This window comes from Cricetulus griseus, chromosome 7 (assembly GCF_003668045.3).
Source record: "Cricetulus griseus strain 17A/GY chromosome 7, alternate assembly CriGri-PICRH-1.0, whole genome shotgun sequence".
In the NCBI taxonomy this organism is placed as follows: Eukaryota; Metazoa; Chordata; class Mammalia; order Rodentia; family Cricetidae; genus Cricetulus; species Cricetulus griseus.
The window spans coordinates 114,243,158-114,258,055 of NC_048600.1; the positions used below are offsets into that span (position 1 = coordinate 114,243,158).

Below are 14,898 nucleotides of genomic sequence, written 5' to 3' on the forward strand. Positions count from 1 at the left end.
AAGCAATTCTGACAGTCACTTCTGCCTCATTCCCACCACCTCACCTATAGTCAAAGAAGAGCTCTTCGCCAGCCTGAATCGCTCTCTTGGCAAAGATCCCAATGCGGTGGTCTCCATTCACCATGACCACTGCAAAGAGGAGAGGACAAGGCTGGGCGGGCTCACTGTCTCCTAGTCACTCTGCACTGCAAGCCTGTGCTGGGATTCTGGGCTGATTGTCTCCAAATTCCCAGTAGAATCAAATGGAAGTAGAATTTAATTATGACGGCTCTCATCTCTGTTTTTGAATCTGCTATTGTAGCCAATGACTTTGGGGAAAACAGTGACCTTTAAATCACAATTGTGGGAAAGCATTTTTAATTCGGTCAGTGAAAAAAAAAAAAGAAGTAAATTATGAGAGTGAGAGGCCTAAAATGATGTCAGATATTAATCACGAGTACCCTTGCAAAAACCGGGCAGCAGTGGAGCACGCCTTTAATCCTGGCACTCAGAAGGGAGAGGCAGACAGAGCTCTGAGTTTGAGGCCAGTCTGGTCTACAAAGCTAGTTCTAGGACAGCCAGAGATAGACAGAGAAACCCTGTCTCAAAACAACAACAACAAACAAAAATTTTAAAAAGTCAAATGATGGATAAAATCATAGTGCATGAGGTATTTAGCCCACCCCACTTCCTAGGCTACTGAAGGCTCACTCACCTTTGGCATAACAGTTGGGGTTCACTGAATGATTTGCAAAGCGAATTTTGTTTCCTTTCCGGGTAGCATCCACTACAAAATCTATATGACATAAATCAAAGAAAATCGTGAGTGTCCCAAGAAACTTTATACTTTTTTTTTTTCTTCTGGGGGGACGGATGGACAGACAAGGTCTAGTTCTGTGGCCCAGGATAGCCTAGAACAGATGGCATAATGCTCATGCCTTAGCCTCCTCTAGTGCAATGATTATAGGTATGTGCCACCATGCCCCTTTTTGTTTGTTTGTTGGAAACAGGATCTCTACTTGCAGCTCAGGCTGGCCTCAAATCTGTGGTATTTCTCTTGTCCCAGGCTCTCAAGTGCTGGGATTAGGTATGAACCATGTGCCCGGCTTCAATTCCACACTTTAGCTCTAGTTTAAAATCAGTTAAGTGGTAACAGAAACAATTTAGTCCGATGGGACTGTGAGCCCAGAATAGTAACAGGAGACGGGAAAGGCGCATGGCCTGCCTCCTTACTCCCACCTACTGGGTAGGGAAACTTCTCAAGTGGAAGTGCCCAGCGTTCCCATTCCAAACACAACTCAGAAATGAAGCAGAGCCTGGGGGGCTTCCAAGTTCAACCACAGCACTTTGCTTGAAGTATCTGTTGGAAAGATTCGGTCTGATTTGAACCTGGACTACAGCAGAGGCTGCTTCATGGAAAGACTCGCACATCATCACCACCCTGACATAAAAGGGAGGCCACGCCATACCGTTGTTGAGGTTGAAGAGGAAGCTGGACATATATTTATCATAGACTTTCCCTCGCCGATCAGCCTCATCCTGAGAGATGAGCTGGAGGAGTAGACAAGGAACAAGAGGATGTCAGGCTGCCTGCTCAAGGTATACCTGTCTGAGCTGGGAGAGGCAGTGTAGGACAGCAAGCTCAGGCTACACTAGTCCCATCTCTACCCAGGCTGACCAGGGTGAAGGCTGGGGAGAGCCAGACACCAATGCTTGACAAACAGTGGTTTGTTTCAGGACTACAAACAGTTCTGTGGGATTCCCTGAGAGGCCACATGAAAACTGGGCTGAGTTATTTAGAGATTAACTCACAGAAGTCTAACCCACAGAAAATCAGAGAGCTTCTTGTCAGTACCTTCCCAGTAAGAATGTGGGCTGAACCTGGAACACTCACCTCACCACAATATTCAGAAATGAATTCATTCTTCTGCACAGACTCCTTGATGAAGGTGCCCCATCCGGCCACATCGGAAGGGGCCAGCAGCAGGTGCTGGGGGAGAGGGAGGCAAGCCTTAGACGGCAGGGTGGGTATGAGTGGGTGGGAGTGCTACATGTGCACGTGTGGAAAGAACTACCAACTGTCAGGGGAACCTGAAAACAGAGACAGTCTAAACCATTCTGCTCAGGGGGCGGGAGGTGGGGGGTGGGGCAGACAAGAACCGAAGTGGTAAAGGAAACAGGACACTCTCCTCCTCTCCCTTGGGGACCTCCCCGGCTGAGTCTGGGCATATACTTCAATGTAGGAGGCAGAAGGAGCAACACTGGGGTTAGGGGTGGAGTCCAGTGGTAAAGGGCTGGTCTCCCATTACAAAGTCTGAGACTCCAACCCAACACCAGAGAACGGAATGTAAGCATCCTTTAGGTAGGATCGAAAATTTGATTAATTTGACCACTGACAAAATTTGTCAAGCACTTTCACATATAAATCCTCCAAGGAGCCAAAGGACCAAGGACACCTGGGACCATGGACCCAGGAAAAGGCCTCACCTTTTTGAGGCCACGCTGGATGCTGCAGTTTTTGCAAGATACCACCTTGCAGTCCCAGTGCTCTGAGGCCCCACAGGTGAGGCACAAGTCAGGGTCACACTCCCGTACTGCCAGATAGCAAGGACACTGCTTGGTATTGCACTGAGTCTTACAGCGACAACCAGGAAAACGATTCTGGCCTGGGTGGGGAGATGAGGATGGTTAGGAAGCAGGCCCACACCGATGCAGGTCAGACTGAGGAACAGCAGAGAAGTAAATGTGACATGTTCAAGAACCCTTGGCAGAACAGACGGAGGGTCCTTCCCCTGAACATCTGGCCTTTCCCTTCGACAATGAAGTACCTCCTTCAGGGCTCAGGAGATTGCTCAATTGGTAAAGTTCTAACTATGTAGACATGAGAAACTGAATCCAATCCACAGAATCCACATATAAAAGCCAGGCATGGCAACACAGGAGGATTCCTGGAGCTCACTTATCAGATAGCCTTACCCTAGTAAGCAAGCCCGTAGTTCCAGTGAGAGATCCCATGTTAAAAAAAAAAAAACGAGGTTAAGTGACTCCGGAGGAATGACACCCAAGGCTGACTTCGGGCCACACATGCACAGACATGCACACTCACGAGCACGCTTACACAGTTATACAAACTATGAACTAATTCTCAACATTCAAGTCCAACAGACTTAAAAAAGCAGGTGTGACTATTTAGTGTCACATGGAGATTCCCCAACAGGGTCCCCCTCTCATCCTTGTTGACAGAATTTGCAATCAAGGTGGAGAGAACCCAGAGAAAATTAAATCAGTGCTTTTCACAGTAAATCCTCATCAAAACAAGTATCATTTTGAGAGCCGAATGCATCCGTTCTGTACCATCCTCCACCCATAGCCCTCCCCAGTATTAGCGCTTATGTGTTGTGGCTAAGATCATTATCTGTTCCTTGTTAGGTGACAATCACAGCACAGCCTGGCACTGCCTTCTGCAAGCCCAGAGGCTGCCATCAATTGCACAACCCAAAGAGGAAAGGTGAGGTGGGATCAGAAGTAAGAGCTACTTTTCTACTAACCCCCAGACTCCTGTCTCTTAGTAGATATGTATGTATGTGCACACTTATTACTTACGTATGTACATGCTTATTACTTATGTGTGTAGCGGGTCCACAGAGGCCAGAAGGCAGTGTTAGATCTCTCTGAGCTATAGTCACAGCAGTTGTGAGGGTGCCAGGAACAGAACCCAGGTTTTCTGCTTTTGACCACTTAGCCATCTCTTCAGGCCCTAACATACTGATTTTTAATTTTAATTATGTGTGTATATCTGTGGGTGACTATGTGCACCTGAGTGCAAGAGCCCTTGGAAGCCAAAAGGTGGCATCAGATCCCTTGGAGCTAAAGCTGTTATTTCCTTCTAAGCTGCCTGATATGGGTGCTGGGAACCCAGAGTTTTCTACAAGCACTTTTACCCATTCCAGCTCCTTCTACGAGATAGTCTAACTCCTCAGCTAAGTATGGTGGCACACGTCAATAATCCCAGTACTCTAGAGGCAGAGGCAGGTAGATCTCTGTGAATTTAAGGCCACCCAGGACTGCATAGTGAAACCCTGTCTCAAAACAAAACAAAAAATAACAACAAAATAAACTCTAGCTAGTATGTTGAAATAAAGGCTCTTTACCCAGCTCAATTAATATTTGTGGGGGAAAAATGTGTTCTAAAGAACTCTAGCTGGAGTGAGTATAGACAGAGTAGAGTATAAACAGAGTAGAGTCATAGGTGCAACCCCTAGAACCACAACCACTCAGTCTTCAGCTATTACACAAACATGAGGAATTCTCTATATGGGTCCGCTGTGGTGGCACATGCCCGTAATTCCAGAAGCTGAGAGGTAGGGGCAGGAGGATGAGGAGTTCAAGGTTAGGCCTGGGTTATCAAAAATTCTCAAAATCCCAAAAGACTTCGCTGTGTATATTCTTTTTCTTTTCTTCAAACTTTTACAAAAATTCTATGTATTTAGTGGGTGTGTACAGAGATGTAGACACACCCTGCCATTCACGTGTGTGGAGATAAGAGGACAGACAACGCAGGAAGCAGTTCTCTCTGTCCATCATGTGGTTCCAGGGATCTAAGCCAGGCTTCCTGGCAAGTTTGTTTTGCTGCCTTTACCTGCTGAACCACCTCACCAGCCCTCCTTCTTTTTTCTCTTTCCCCCTCTTCCCCCTCTTGTGAGGCAGGGTTTTAGTCTAGGTCCAAGTGATTCACCTGCCTTTCTTGCAATGCTAGAGATATGTATGTATGTAGGTAGGTAGGTAGGTAACACTGCATCCAGATAAACAAATCTGCAGGTGATAGCGGTTGTGGAAACATGATTTCATTAGTAGCACAGGTTGGCCTTGAACTCTGATCCTCCTGCCTCAGACTCCCAGAGTAGAATTCCAGACCTAGTTAGTTACATACTACCATGCTCAACCCATATAACCTTTTTTTCCCACTTTTATTTTTATTTATTTATATGTATGTGTATGCCAAGTGTGTGCGGATGCCCGAGGACAGAAGTGTCAGGTGTCTCCTTGAACTGAAATTACACATGGTTGTGAGCTGCCTACCACGGATGCGGGGAACCAAACTCAGGTCCTTTGGAAGAGCAGAAAGTGCTTTTAACCACTGAGCCACCTCTCCAGCCCTAACACTTTTTAAAAACAACATCCTAAAGAAAGAGGAGACTGTGAATGCATCGTAGGAAAAACTCCTGTTTCTCAGTTCTCCCTAAAAGGAGAAGATGGGAGAAGCATCATATCTAGTTCCTATTTCCAGACTCCCCACCTGACTTTCACAGCTGGGAAAAGTGGCACATCCCTGTAACCTCAGCTATCTAAGCTGTGGAGAAAGGAAAACTGCTTGAAAATATAGAGAGTGGGGAGGGGAGAAAGGGGAAGAGTTGGGAGAGCAAGGAGAGACTTTGAGAGCCCAGGAGTTGGGGTGCTTTTATACAGTAGAACAGGGGTTAGAGTGATGGCTTATCAGCATGGGGAACTGGCTGCTCTTCCAGAGGACCTGGGATTGATTCCCAGCACCCACACAGTGGCTCACACTGTCTGTGACTCTAGTTCCAAGAGATCTGACTCCCTTTTCTGACTTCCTTGGACAACAGGTATGCCCACAATGCAGACATACATGTAGGCAAAACGCTCATATACATAAAACAATAAAATAATGTTTTAAAATTAAAAATAGACTAACCAACCCCCACAACTTTTCAGTGGCTCACACCTTCCTGCCCTGTAGGATGCCTGAACCATAGCAAAGGGATATCAAAGGTCTACAGGCAGCTATGGGGCAGAAGGGAGCCTGGAGACTCCAAGGCCAACCACTTTGGTAGACGATGGTGAAAGCAGGGTGCTCTTACAGTCTGGGCTGCACTGGCAGAACTTCTCACAGAAATTCTGGGTCATGATGCAGGGGCAGGTGCTGTCACAGGGACGGTCTGGGTGGTCACAGGGTTGGTAGTTATACACCTGTGTAGAAGAGTTATCTAGAAGAGAATAGAGAAGGACACTGCTATGACCAGGCTCCCTTGATGCCCTACTCTCCAAATGTTCCAGTGCCCCAAGTCAAAGTAAGCTTGTCCTAATCATGACTTTAGACACACTTAGCACCTGATAAAGTAGCTGACCCCTGTACATAAACATGTGAGATATCTGCTTTGTGGGTAGGGTGTGGAGAAGGCCAGAGATAACAAGGCAGCTACTCTAAACATGAAAAGAGGTCTGGCACTGGCAAACAGCACACTAGGAAACTTAAGAGACCACAAGGCCTTAAGTTTATCTCCTGAGAGGGCATCTTAGCTGTAGCCACTGGCTCAGCCCTTGAGACGCTGCAAAGAAATCTGCAATCTGCAGAAGCAGCCAGGGTCAACAAGAGAGCTATAGGTGTGGCAGGGTGAAAACCACAGGGTGAGGCTTCAGTCTGAACTGTGTGTACCTGTGTATGTGAGCGCATGTGCGCATGTGCCTAGGATGGAGCCTATAATCTTGAACACGCTAAGAACACACTCTACTCTAAGTGGGGGCCTTTCTCCCACTGAACTCACCTTTCTTCAGCTGAATTTTCCTGCAGTGTGCGGCCCACAACCTAGGAGAGAGAGACGGGATAGGTCTGAATCCCGATCCTCTGTAGATGCAGACAAATGACAGTGTGCCCTGCTCTGAGGGACAGTTTGACAACTTTGAGGTACCCTTCCAGAGTTCCTTAGAAGGAGGCACCTACTTTGGTCGGCTGAATCTAGAGCCTGTCTAACAAAGCAAAAACTCACAAACTTGTCTCTTATCACACTATTGCTCCTTCCTTTTCCTTCCTATTGCTCCTTCCTTTTCCTTCGTTCTCTTTGCCAGAGCTCTAAGGTGGGAAAGTCTTTCAGTGAGGAAACTGACAGGAAAGAGACAGAACAGCTTTTGTATCTGGAGCTAGAGCCACCTCCCTTCCCTGGCTACCAATACACATCAGGGAATCTGGCTGTCTGTCAGAGTGATAGTTTTATTTTCAGACAGGGTCTCACTATGTAGCCCTGCCTGGCCTGACACTATGTAGAACAGACTGGCATTGAACTCACAGAGGCCCATCTGCCTCTGCCTCTGCCTCTTGAGTACTGGGATTAACCATGTCTAGCTACTAAACTTTCTTCAACTTCCAATCCATATACACAGTTATGTGATTCTGAAAAACAACACATATAAATATCTAGATAAAAAAAAAAAAGGAACAAACTCCTGAGAGGTGATAAGTGGGGAAGAGAGTCGCCACCCAAGAAGGGGAAACAATCCTAGTGTAGAGTTACAGGCCAGCCATGTCCTACTGGCTAGAAACTCAAAAGAAAAACCAGACAGCTAGCACAAGAGTCCTCAGTGTGGTCAACAGGGAAGGGCTGGCCCCAGTCACAGATCCCCAGGGAGTACTGAGGACAGTGGCTCTCATCTGAGTGTCCAAGTAAGATGGGATGGCTCTTGCCAGGTGGTGGTGGCATATACCTTTGATCCCAGCACTCAGGAGGCAGCGACAGGCGGATCTCTGTTAGTTCGAGACCAGCCTGATCTACAAGAGCTAGTTCCAGGACAGCCTCCAAAGCCACAGAGAAACCCTGTCTCGAGAAAAAACAAACAAACAAAGAAACAAAAACAACAACAAAGATGGGCTGGCTCTGCCCAGTGCAGTGAGAGGCCAAGAGGAGGCAAGGTGACTCTGAGAGGAGGTCAGATCCTGAACAACAATGGGAGTTCTTTGTCATCCTTGCCTGTGTTTTCTTTTCTTCTTCTGTGAAGGGTTCATGAGCTCATCTGTTGGCAGCTTCAGGATAAGTGACTCCTTGACTGCAAACTGGAAGACCTAGAAGAGAAACCAAGAGGACATGTCACACCTCTGGGGCCAGGTGACCAGGCAAGTGACTGGGCAGGTGCTAGGCTTGTGAAGGATCTGGGATTTGCAAATAGCTAACCGGTCATCTTTTTAGTCAAAGAGAAACAGGGTGTGGCTGGGGTGGGGGTCACTGGCTCTGAAGGTTGACTTAGACTGCGAAAGCAGAACTACTGAACACAGCACTCCTGCCCATCACACCAGCTTTCTTCAGGCAGTGAGTGCTCAAGGAGCTCTGCCTCTTTTAGGAAGGGAACTGCAGTGCTGAGTAAGGCCTGATGAGAAGGAAGGGTGTCACCAGGCTAAGCACTAGCTCCCTCTGTTGTCAGAAAGGTAGCAGACCATGGCTGTCCAACAGGGCAGCCCCGCAGGAAGGCTGGCTCCTCTTCCACACACTTCCTCCTTGATAGCATTTATGTCTCTCCCTCTCTCCCCTATTTAGTCCCCCTTTGACTAGGGAACTTTCTGATATCCTGTAAAAATTGTAACAGTACCAGGAAAAGATGCCTTACAAAAACCAGATATAAGTCTTTAATCCCAGCACTCGGGAGGCCAGCCTGGTCTCCAGAGCCAGTGCCAGAATAGGCCCCAAAGCTACACAGAGAAACCCTGTCTCGAAAAATCAAAAACAAACAAACAAAAAAACAAAAAACCAGATATAATTTTACAGACTTGTAGATTAAGGAACCTGTGCTGTGGGTAGCAAGGTGGCTCAGCAGGAAAAGCACTTGACAAGCAACCCTGATGACCTGAGTTCAGTCCACAGATCCTATTGTTTAAGGAAAAGAATCAACTCCCAAAGGTTGTTCTCTGCCCTCCACAGAACTGCTATGGCATGTGCACACTTACACACTATACAACACACACACACACACAAGTAATAATAAAATTTGAAAAAAAAAATCCATGTTGCAAGGAAGCGGATATGGGTTCCAAAATGGAAGTGCAAATCCCTTCTGCTCATAATTCCTTCACCGGACACACGGAAGAGTATGAAACAGGTTCTCAGCCCCTTTTGAAACGTCAGGCCTAGTAATGGTTGAGAACGTAATCCTAGCAAAAGACCAGAGACCGCAGGGATCTGCTGCTGGACAAACTGGCTCAGACACCTGGTTCTCAACTCTGGTCTGTACTCTTCTTTCTTTTGAAGAATTTTATTACATTTTCATTTGTTCATGTTATATGCATGCTTGTGTTTGTGTGGGCACATATGTACTGCAGTGTAAATGTGAAGGTCGGAAGACTACTGTGCACAGTTGGTTCTCTCCTAATGTGTGGGTCCTGGGGATTCAACTTTGGGTCATCATGAGCCATCTTAGCAGTCTGCAGTCTTTTCTCGCCTCTGGAGCATCAGTAGCTGTTGTCAAACTGCGTTTCCAGGGATGGTGTGAGAAGGCTGAGGTCTGTACCCAGGTATTGGGGGTGGCAGTTAGAAACCGAGTGATAGGAACCCTGGAATAAAGCATGTGAAGAAGGGCTCCGAGTGGGGGTGCACACCTTTAACACTCTGCGAGTCCAATGCCAGCCTAGTCTACATAGTGACCTCTGGGCCAGTCAAACCTGTCTCAAAAATATACACACGTACACAATTCTCTCTCCCTTCCTCTGATACTCTCTCTCTCTCTCTCTCTCTCTCTCTCTCTCTCTCTCTCTCTCTCTCGGCACAGGGAAAGGAAAAGAGTAGATGGTTTGTGATTCAGGCCCTCTCCATGATCTAGAAGGAGAGGTTTACAAGACATTGGACTCAAGACAGTTTCTGTCTGGACACACCTTGCTAAGACAGTAGAGGAGATGAGCAATGAGGAACAGAGCGCCCACATTCATCCTGCTGCTCTCAGCAAGTACCTGTTTGCATGTCTTTGTCCCCAAAAGCCTGGCTATTGAGCAGAAGTTGTTGAAGTAGGTGCCATGGAAGACTCGGAAAAGAGATTCTTCGGCTCCAGTCCACTCCACAGGCTCTGAGGGGGCTTCCACAACACAGAGCTGAGGTGGGGCTGGACTGGCTTTCTGTTTCGTGGGGGTCTGGCAGCGAGAGTTAGCCTCTGAGCAAGGGAGAAAAACACAAAAATGTGGAATGCAGCTGTTGGAACCTTGTCAGAGCAAATCACTGTGATATGCACATGTGAGCTCTCTCTGTCTCTCTCTGTGTATATATGTGTGTGTGTGTGTGTGTGTGTGTGTGTGTGAGAGAGAGAGAGAGAGAGAGAGAGACAGAGAGAGAGAGAGACAGAGACAGAGAGAGAGGAAGAGAGAGAGATTGACTTTCATTGCTTCCAGGTAAAGTGGTAGAAAGAAATTAAGTTTTTGTTTTTTGTTTTCGTTTTTGGTTTTTTCAAGACAGGGTTTCTCTGTGTAGCTCTAGTTGTCCTGAAACTCAACTCTGTAGACCAGGCTGGACTCAAACTCAGAGATCTGCCTGCCTCTGCCTCCCCAGTGCTGGGATTAAGGGGTTCACCACCAGGGCCCGGCAAGAATTAACAGTTCTTAAAAGGTGTACATATTGCCGGGCATTGGTGGCACATGCCTTTAATCCCAGCACTTGGGAGGCAGAGGCAGGTGGATCTCTGTGAGTTCGAGGCCAGCCTGTTCTACAGAGCGAGTGCCAGGACAGCCTCCAAAGCCACAGAGAAACCCTGTCTCGAAAAACCAAAAAAAAAAAAAAAAAAAAAAAAAAAAAAAGTGTACATATTAAGAGCTGGGCATTGACCCTTGTCGTCTTCTGTTTACCTGAAGAACTGGAGGCCCAGTCGTTGCCAGTGTCCCTGTCACTGTCTCCTTCTTTAGTCTCAGCCATAGCAGAGACAGATGTATTGGAACAGGAAGCACTGACCACATGGTGCCTTCGCCGCCGGCGCCCAGAGCACTTGGACCGAGGGTTATGGAGCATGGCGTACTCCTTTGCTCCTTCCTGTGGTGAACACATAACAGGGAGGAAACAGGGAGAGGCACAGGGTTTCTAGGCTGATGCAAATACCACAAAGCTTCATCTGTAACGATGCCACCATCACAAAGTCTCATCTGTAACATACTTTGGTTTTTTTTTTTTTTTTTTTTTTTTTTTTTTTTTTTTTTTTTTTTTTCAAATTTTTTTTTATTAAATTATTAATATTTTCACATGTACTTTCCCTCTCCTCTCCCTCCCCCCACCCCCATTCCTTCTCCCCCACCTCCACATACTTTGGTTTTTATCTGTACCATCTAAGTGTTATCTAAGTTATGTCAGTGGTTAAACATCTGCAAAACATGGAAACATCCATTTTCACCAAAGAGGTACCATATAAGCTTAAAAGATATAATTTACACATCTTCAGCTTTGAGGAATACATGAAATTCATTCTTGTGCTAGCTACCTGGAATTTAAGAACATATCCTACAGAGGAAACAAAGGTCAGAGCGGATGAAACCTGCTAAAACCTGTCCCATGCTGTAGAGCAGATACACGAGTCAGGGCGCCCTTCCCTAGGCCACTGCTCTTCACATATGACCACAAAGCCTGTTTGAGTAATACAAGTGCAATCTCTGGATTAGAACATAATCACTGTTTAACTTAGGAGCTTCTCCCTAAGTCTACATATGAGACTTTGAAGAATGTATAAACTATAACTGGTTCCTACAACTTCTGTTTCTGAAGAATAAGTACACTGTTTCGATAACACACAACCCATCATGTGAAATACACAGCACCAGTTGCTTATATTCTGGGTCCAATTCTTCCTCTTTTCTCCAGTGCTGGGAAATGAAGCCTAGGCTTCACACGTAGACAAGTGCTCTACCACTGAGCTACATCCAAGCCCTATAAATAATTAGCCCAAGCCTATGGAGCTAACTTCTGAGAATCCTGCAATCAAAGAATAATGGAACTGAAGCTCTGAGAAAAGAACAACTACGCTCAGAATATGGATCATCTCACAAGACTAAACTTCCCCAAAGAAGTAACAAGGGCTGGACACTAGCACTTGGGAGGCAGAGGCAGGCAGATTTCTGGGAGTTTTAGGACAATATGGTTTGCAGAATGAGTTCCCAGCCAGCAAGGTAAACAGTGAGACCTTGTCTCAAAACAAACAGCAAAAGGAGAAATGAATGAGGGAATTATTTGAGATATCTAATACCCAGATATGGTTTCTGACCAGATGACACGGAGTTTGAAAATGAAATCTAAGCAGACAGGCTAGGGATGTGGCTCACTGGAAGAGATGTATGAATCAAGTATGATGCCTTAGATTTAATCCCCAAGCTCACCACAAATATTTGGATAAAGATAGAAAAACATTTCAAATCTGGGAAGGCCTCTTTTGATTTCTTTGTACATTAAAAAAAAAGTTCTTTAAGAGCTGGGTGCAAGCCTAATGTCATGGTGATCCCAGCATATGGGAGCAGAGGAAGAGTCAGGACTTTCAAGACTAGCCTCATCTACATAGTAGGTCTGAGCTCCATGAAACACTGCCTCAGAAAACCAACTTTCCGTCACACCCACAACACCCCCCCAAAAAGGTAGAGGTGTGGTGGGGCAGGCCTATAAACCCAGCATTTGGGAGGCTGAAGCAGGCTCTTGAATTCAGGCCTACCTGAGCCGTATTTGAGATTAGTCTGAAAACACAAAGTTCTTTTTTTTTTCTTTATTAAGATTTTATTTATTTATTATGTATACAACATTCTGCTTCCATGTATATCTGCACACCAGAAGAGGGCACCAGATCTCATAACGGATGGTTGTGAGCCACCATGTGGTTGCTGGGGATTGAACTCAGGACCTCTGGAAGAGCAGTTGGTGCTCTTAACCTCTGAGCCATCTCTCCAGCCCACCCAAAGTTCTTAATAGAAAGTGAGAGTGAGCCGAGTAAGTAGCTCAGTGTTAGAGCACTTGCCTAGCATGCATGAGGATCTAAGTTCAATTCCCAGTACTGTAATAAAAAAGTTAAAGAAAAAATTACAAACACTGGTTTCTCCCCAGACTGCTTACATCTTCTGCCTTCTACTGAAGCTTTTAATGGAACCAAGTTCTCAGTTAACATTCCAGAAGCCTTGCTGTGGCAGAGCTAGACATCTTGTTATGACTGAAGACACTGTCTGCAAGGAAAACCAAAAGCTGGGGAGGAGAGCCCAGCACATTTGAATGTGTGTATCTGGCTGTCTGAAGCTGAACAGACATGCATGGGGTTTCAGGATGGTGATGATACCCTTTTGAGGTATTTAAGTGATAAAATGTTGACATTACATTGGGAGGAAGGACCTGGAATAATTAAAAAAGCATGTGCTCTGGAGTTAGATCAGGGCCTGAATCTCAAAAACGCTATAAACACTGACTTATTAATAAATTGTGCAAGATTTGTGACTTTTATAACCCCTAACTTCTTCTACCTAAGGGAGCTGTCATGAAGGTTAACAGATAATGCATGATAGGGGCAGCATGGGACTTGACACACAGGAAGGACTTCATGCACAAATTGGAGAAAGTTGATTTACTTTTTCCTTTTTGCTATGACCACACAGCCCACTTGAGATGAGCAACAAGTAACATTTGCTGCGTGTCCCTTCTGCTACCCTGATAAAAATGTTCCCAAAGGCACTTGGCTTTACACTGTAGTTTTATCCAATGGCAGAAACGGTATCAAGGTAGTATATCCTTTGCCTGAGCACAGCCTATTATGTGGAGAGCTGAACAGTGACCCTCCTCTGGGAGTTGCTCTGGACAAGTACTTCTACCCCACTCCCTCTCCAAGGTTACCTCCGCCCCCCCTGCCTGGCATCTGAAGTCTAAAGACAAGTTACACCTTAAGCAATCAACAACCTCACTGTAGATTTATAGAACCCAAGAATATCTGGTGACCCCCAGATAACACCAGCATGTATATAAAATTACTGTTCAGTTTTGTACTTCCCCTCACATAAATCATGTAGATTGTGGAGGGTTAAAAGCAGTATGTCTGGGCAGGTGCTCCGTGGGTAAAAGTGCTTGCTCCACAAGCCTGCTGACCCGAGTTCATCCCAAGGATTCACATGGTCGAAGAGAACCAACTCCTCGAGGTTTTCCTCTGATCTCCACACATGCACTATGGCACACCTCACCCCACACAGACTGATATGTGTCTGCCTACAGAACTACAGAAACTAGCCTCAGAAGACCAAGACCCACTGAGACGTGCCAGTCTGTGAGAAAGGTGACCAAGGTCACATGCCGCAGGTGACCAAGACCTCACTCAGCACACTCAGCCCTGCCATCCCTGCCTCCTGTTCCACCCATACAAGTCCTCTGTGCTTCTGAGTGTCCAGACATGGGGAAACCCCACCTCTATCTTCTGAGAATGCTGGCTGTTGGACTTGGTGGCACAGGCCTTTAATCCCAACACTCGGGAGGCAGAGGCAGGCGGATCTCTGTGAGTTCGAGGCCAGCCTGGAACTAACTACAAGAGCTAGTTCCAGGATAGGCTCAAAGCTACACAGAGAAACCCCGTCTCGGAAAAACAAGAAAAAAAAAAGTAAATGGCAGGAGCTGGAGAGATGGCTCAGCGGTTAAGAGCACTGACTGTTTTTCCAGAGGTCCTGAGTTCAATTCCCGGCAACCACATGGTGGCTCGCAGACACCTTGAATGAGATCTGGTGCCCTCTGCTGGCGAGCAGGCAGAAGACTGTATACATAATAATAAATAAATAAATAACTGTTAAAAAAAAAAAGTGAATGGCGAGAATTTTCAGTTGTCCTAAGGAGTTACTTTTACTTCCCTTTCCTTTGCATCTGCAGTTACTTTACTCTCCTCTGCCCAACATTTTAAATCCTAAAGATTAAGATGTTAACTGTTCTTTGCACTTAACAGAATCCAGAATACCTGTGACAGGTAACAACAGTGTGCATCACCTCACGGAAACCATGTGGATTACTCAAAGACCCGAAGTAATATAACTACCTATGCAACTAACTGCATGTATAATCAGGAGGTTGGGGACCACTGAGATGTGCCAGTCAAGAGAAATAAGGAGGATGCTCCCTGAATGACAAAGATCCTGGTTAGCATAGCCTTCCTGCCTGTTCCTTCTTTCCCTCC

General features: G+C 46.1%; 1 protein-coding gene across 7 annotated transcripts in view; it reads right to left on the bottom strand.

The window, feature by feature from the left end:
* Positions 1-14,898, bottom strand: part of Ezh1 (enhancer of zeste 1 polycomb repressive complex 2 subunit) — a 36,772-nt gene that overhangs the window by 2,078 nt on the left and 19,796 nt on the right. For all 7 annotated transcript variants that reach the window (XM_035447653.1, XM_027428103.2, XM_035447654.1 and 4 more), the window contains 10 exons: positions 10,586-10,766; positions 9,704-9,900; positions 7,740-7,831; positions 6,543-6,583; positions 5,859-5,984; positions 2,467-2,645; positions 1,874-1,969; positions 1,449-1,530; positions 695-775; positions 45-129 (listed from right to left, as the gene is read on the bottom strand). In XM_035447653.1, coding sequence (XP_035303544.1) covers positions 45-129; positions 695-775; positions 1,449-1,530; positions 1,874-1,969; positions 2,467-2,645; positions 5,859-5,984; positions 6,543-6,583; positions 7,740-7,831; positions 9,704-9,900; positions 10,586-10,766 — 1,160 coding nt within the window. The remainder of the gene's footprint in view (positions 1-44; positions 130-694; positions 776-1,448; positions 1,531-1,873; positions 1,970-2,466; positions 2,646-5,858; positions 5,985-6,542; positions 6,584-7,739; positions 7,832-9,703; positions 9,901-10,585; positions 10,767-14,898) is intronic.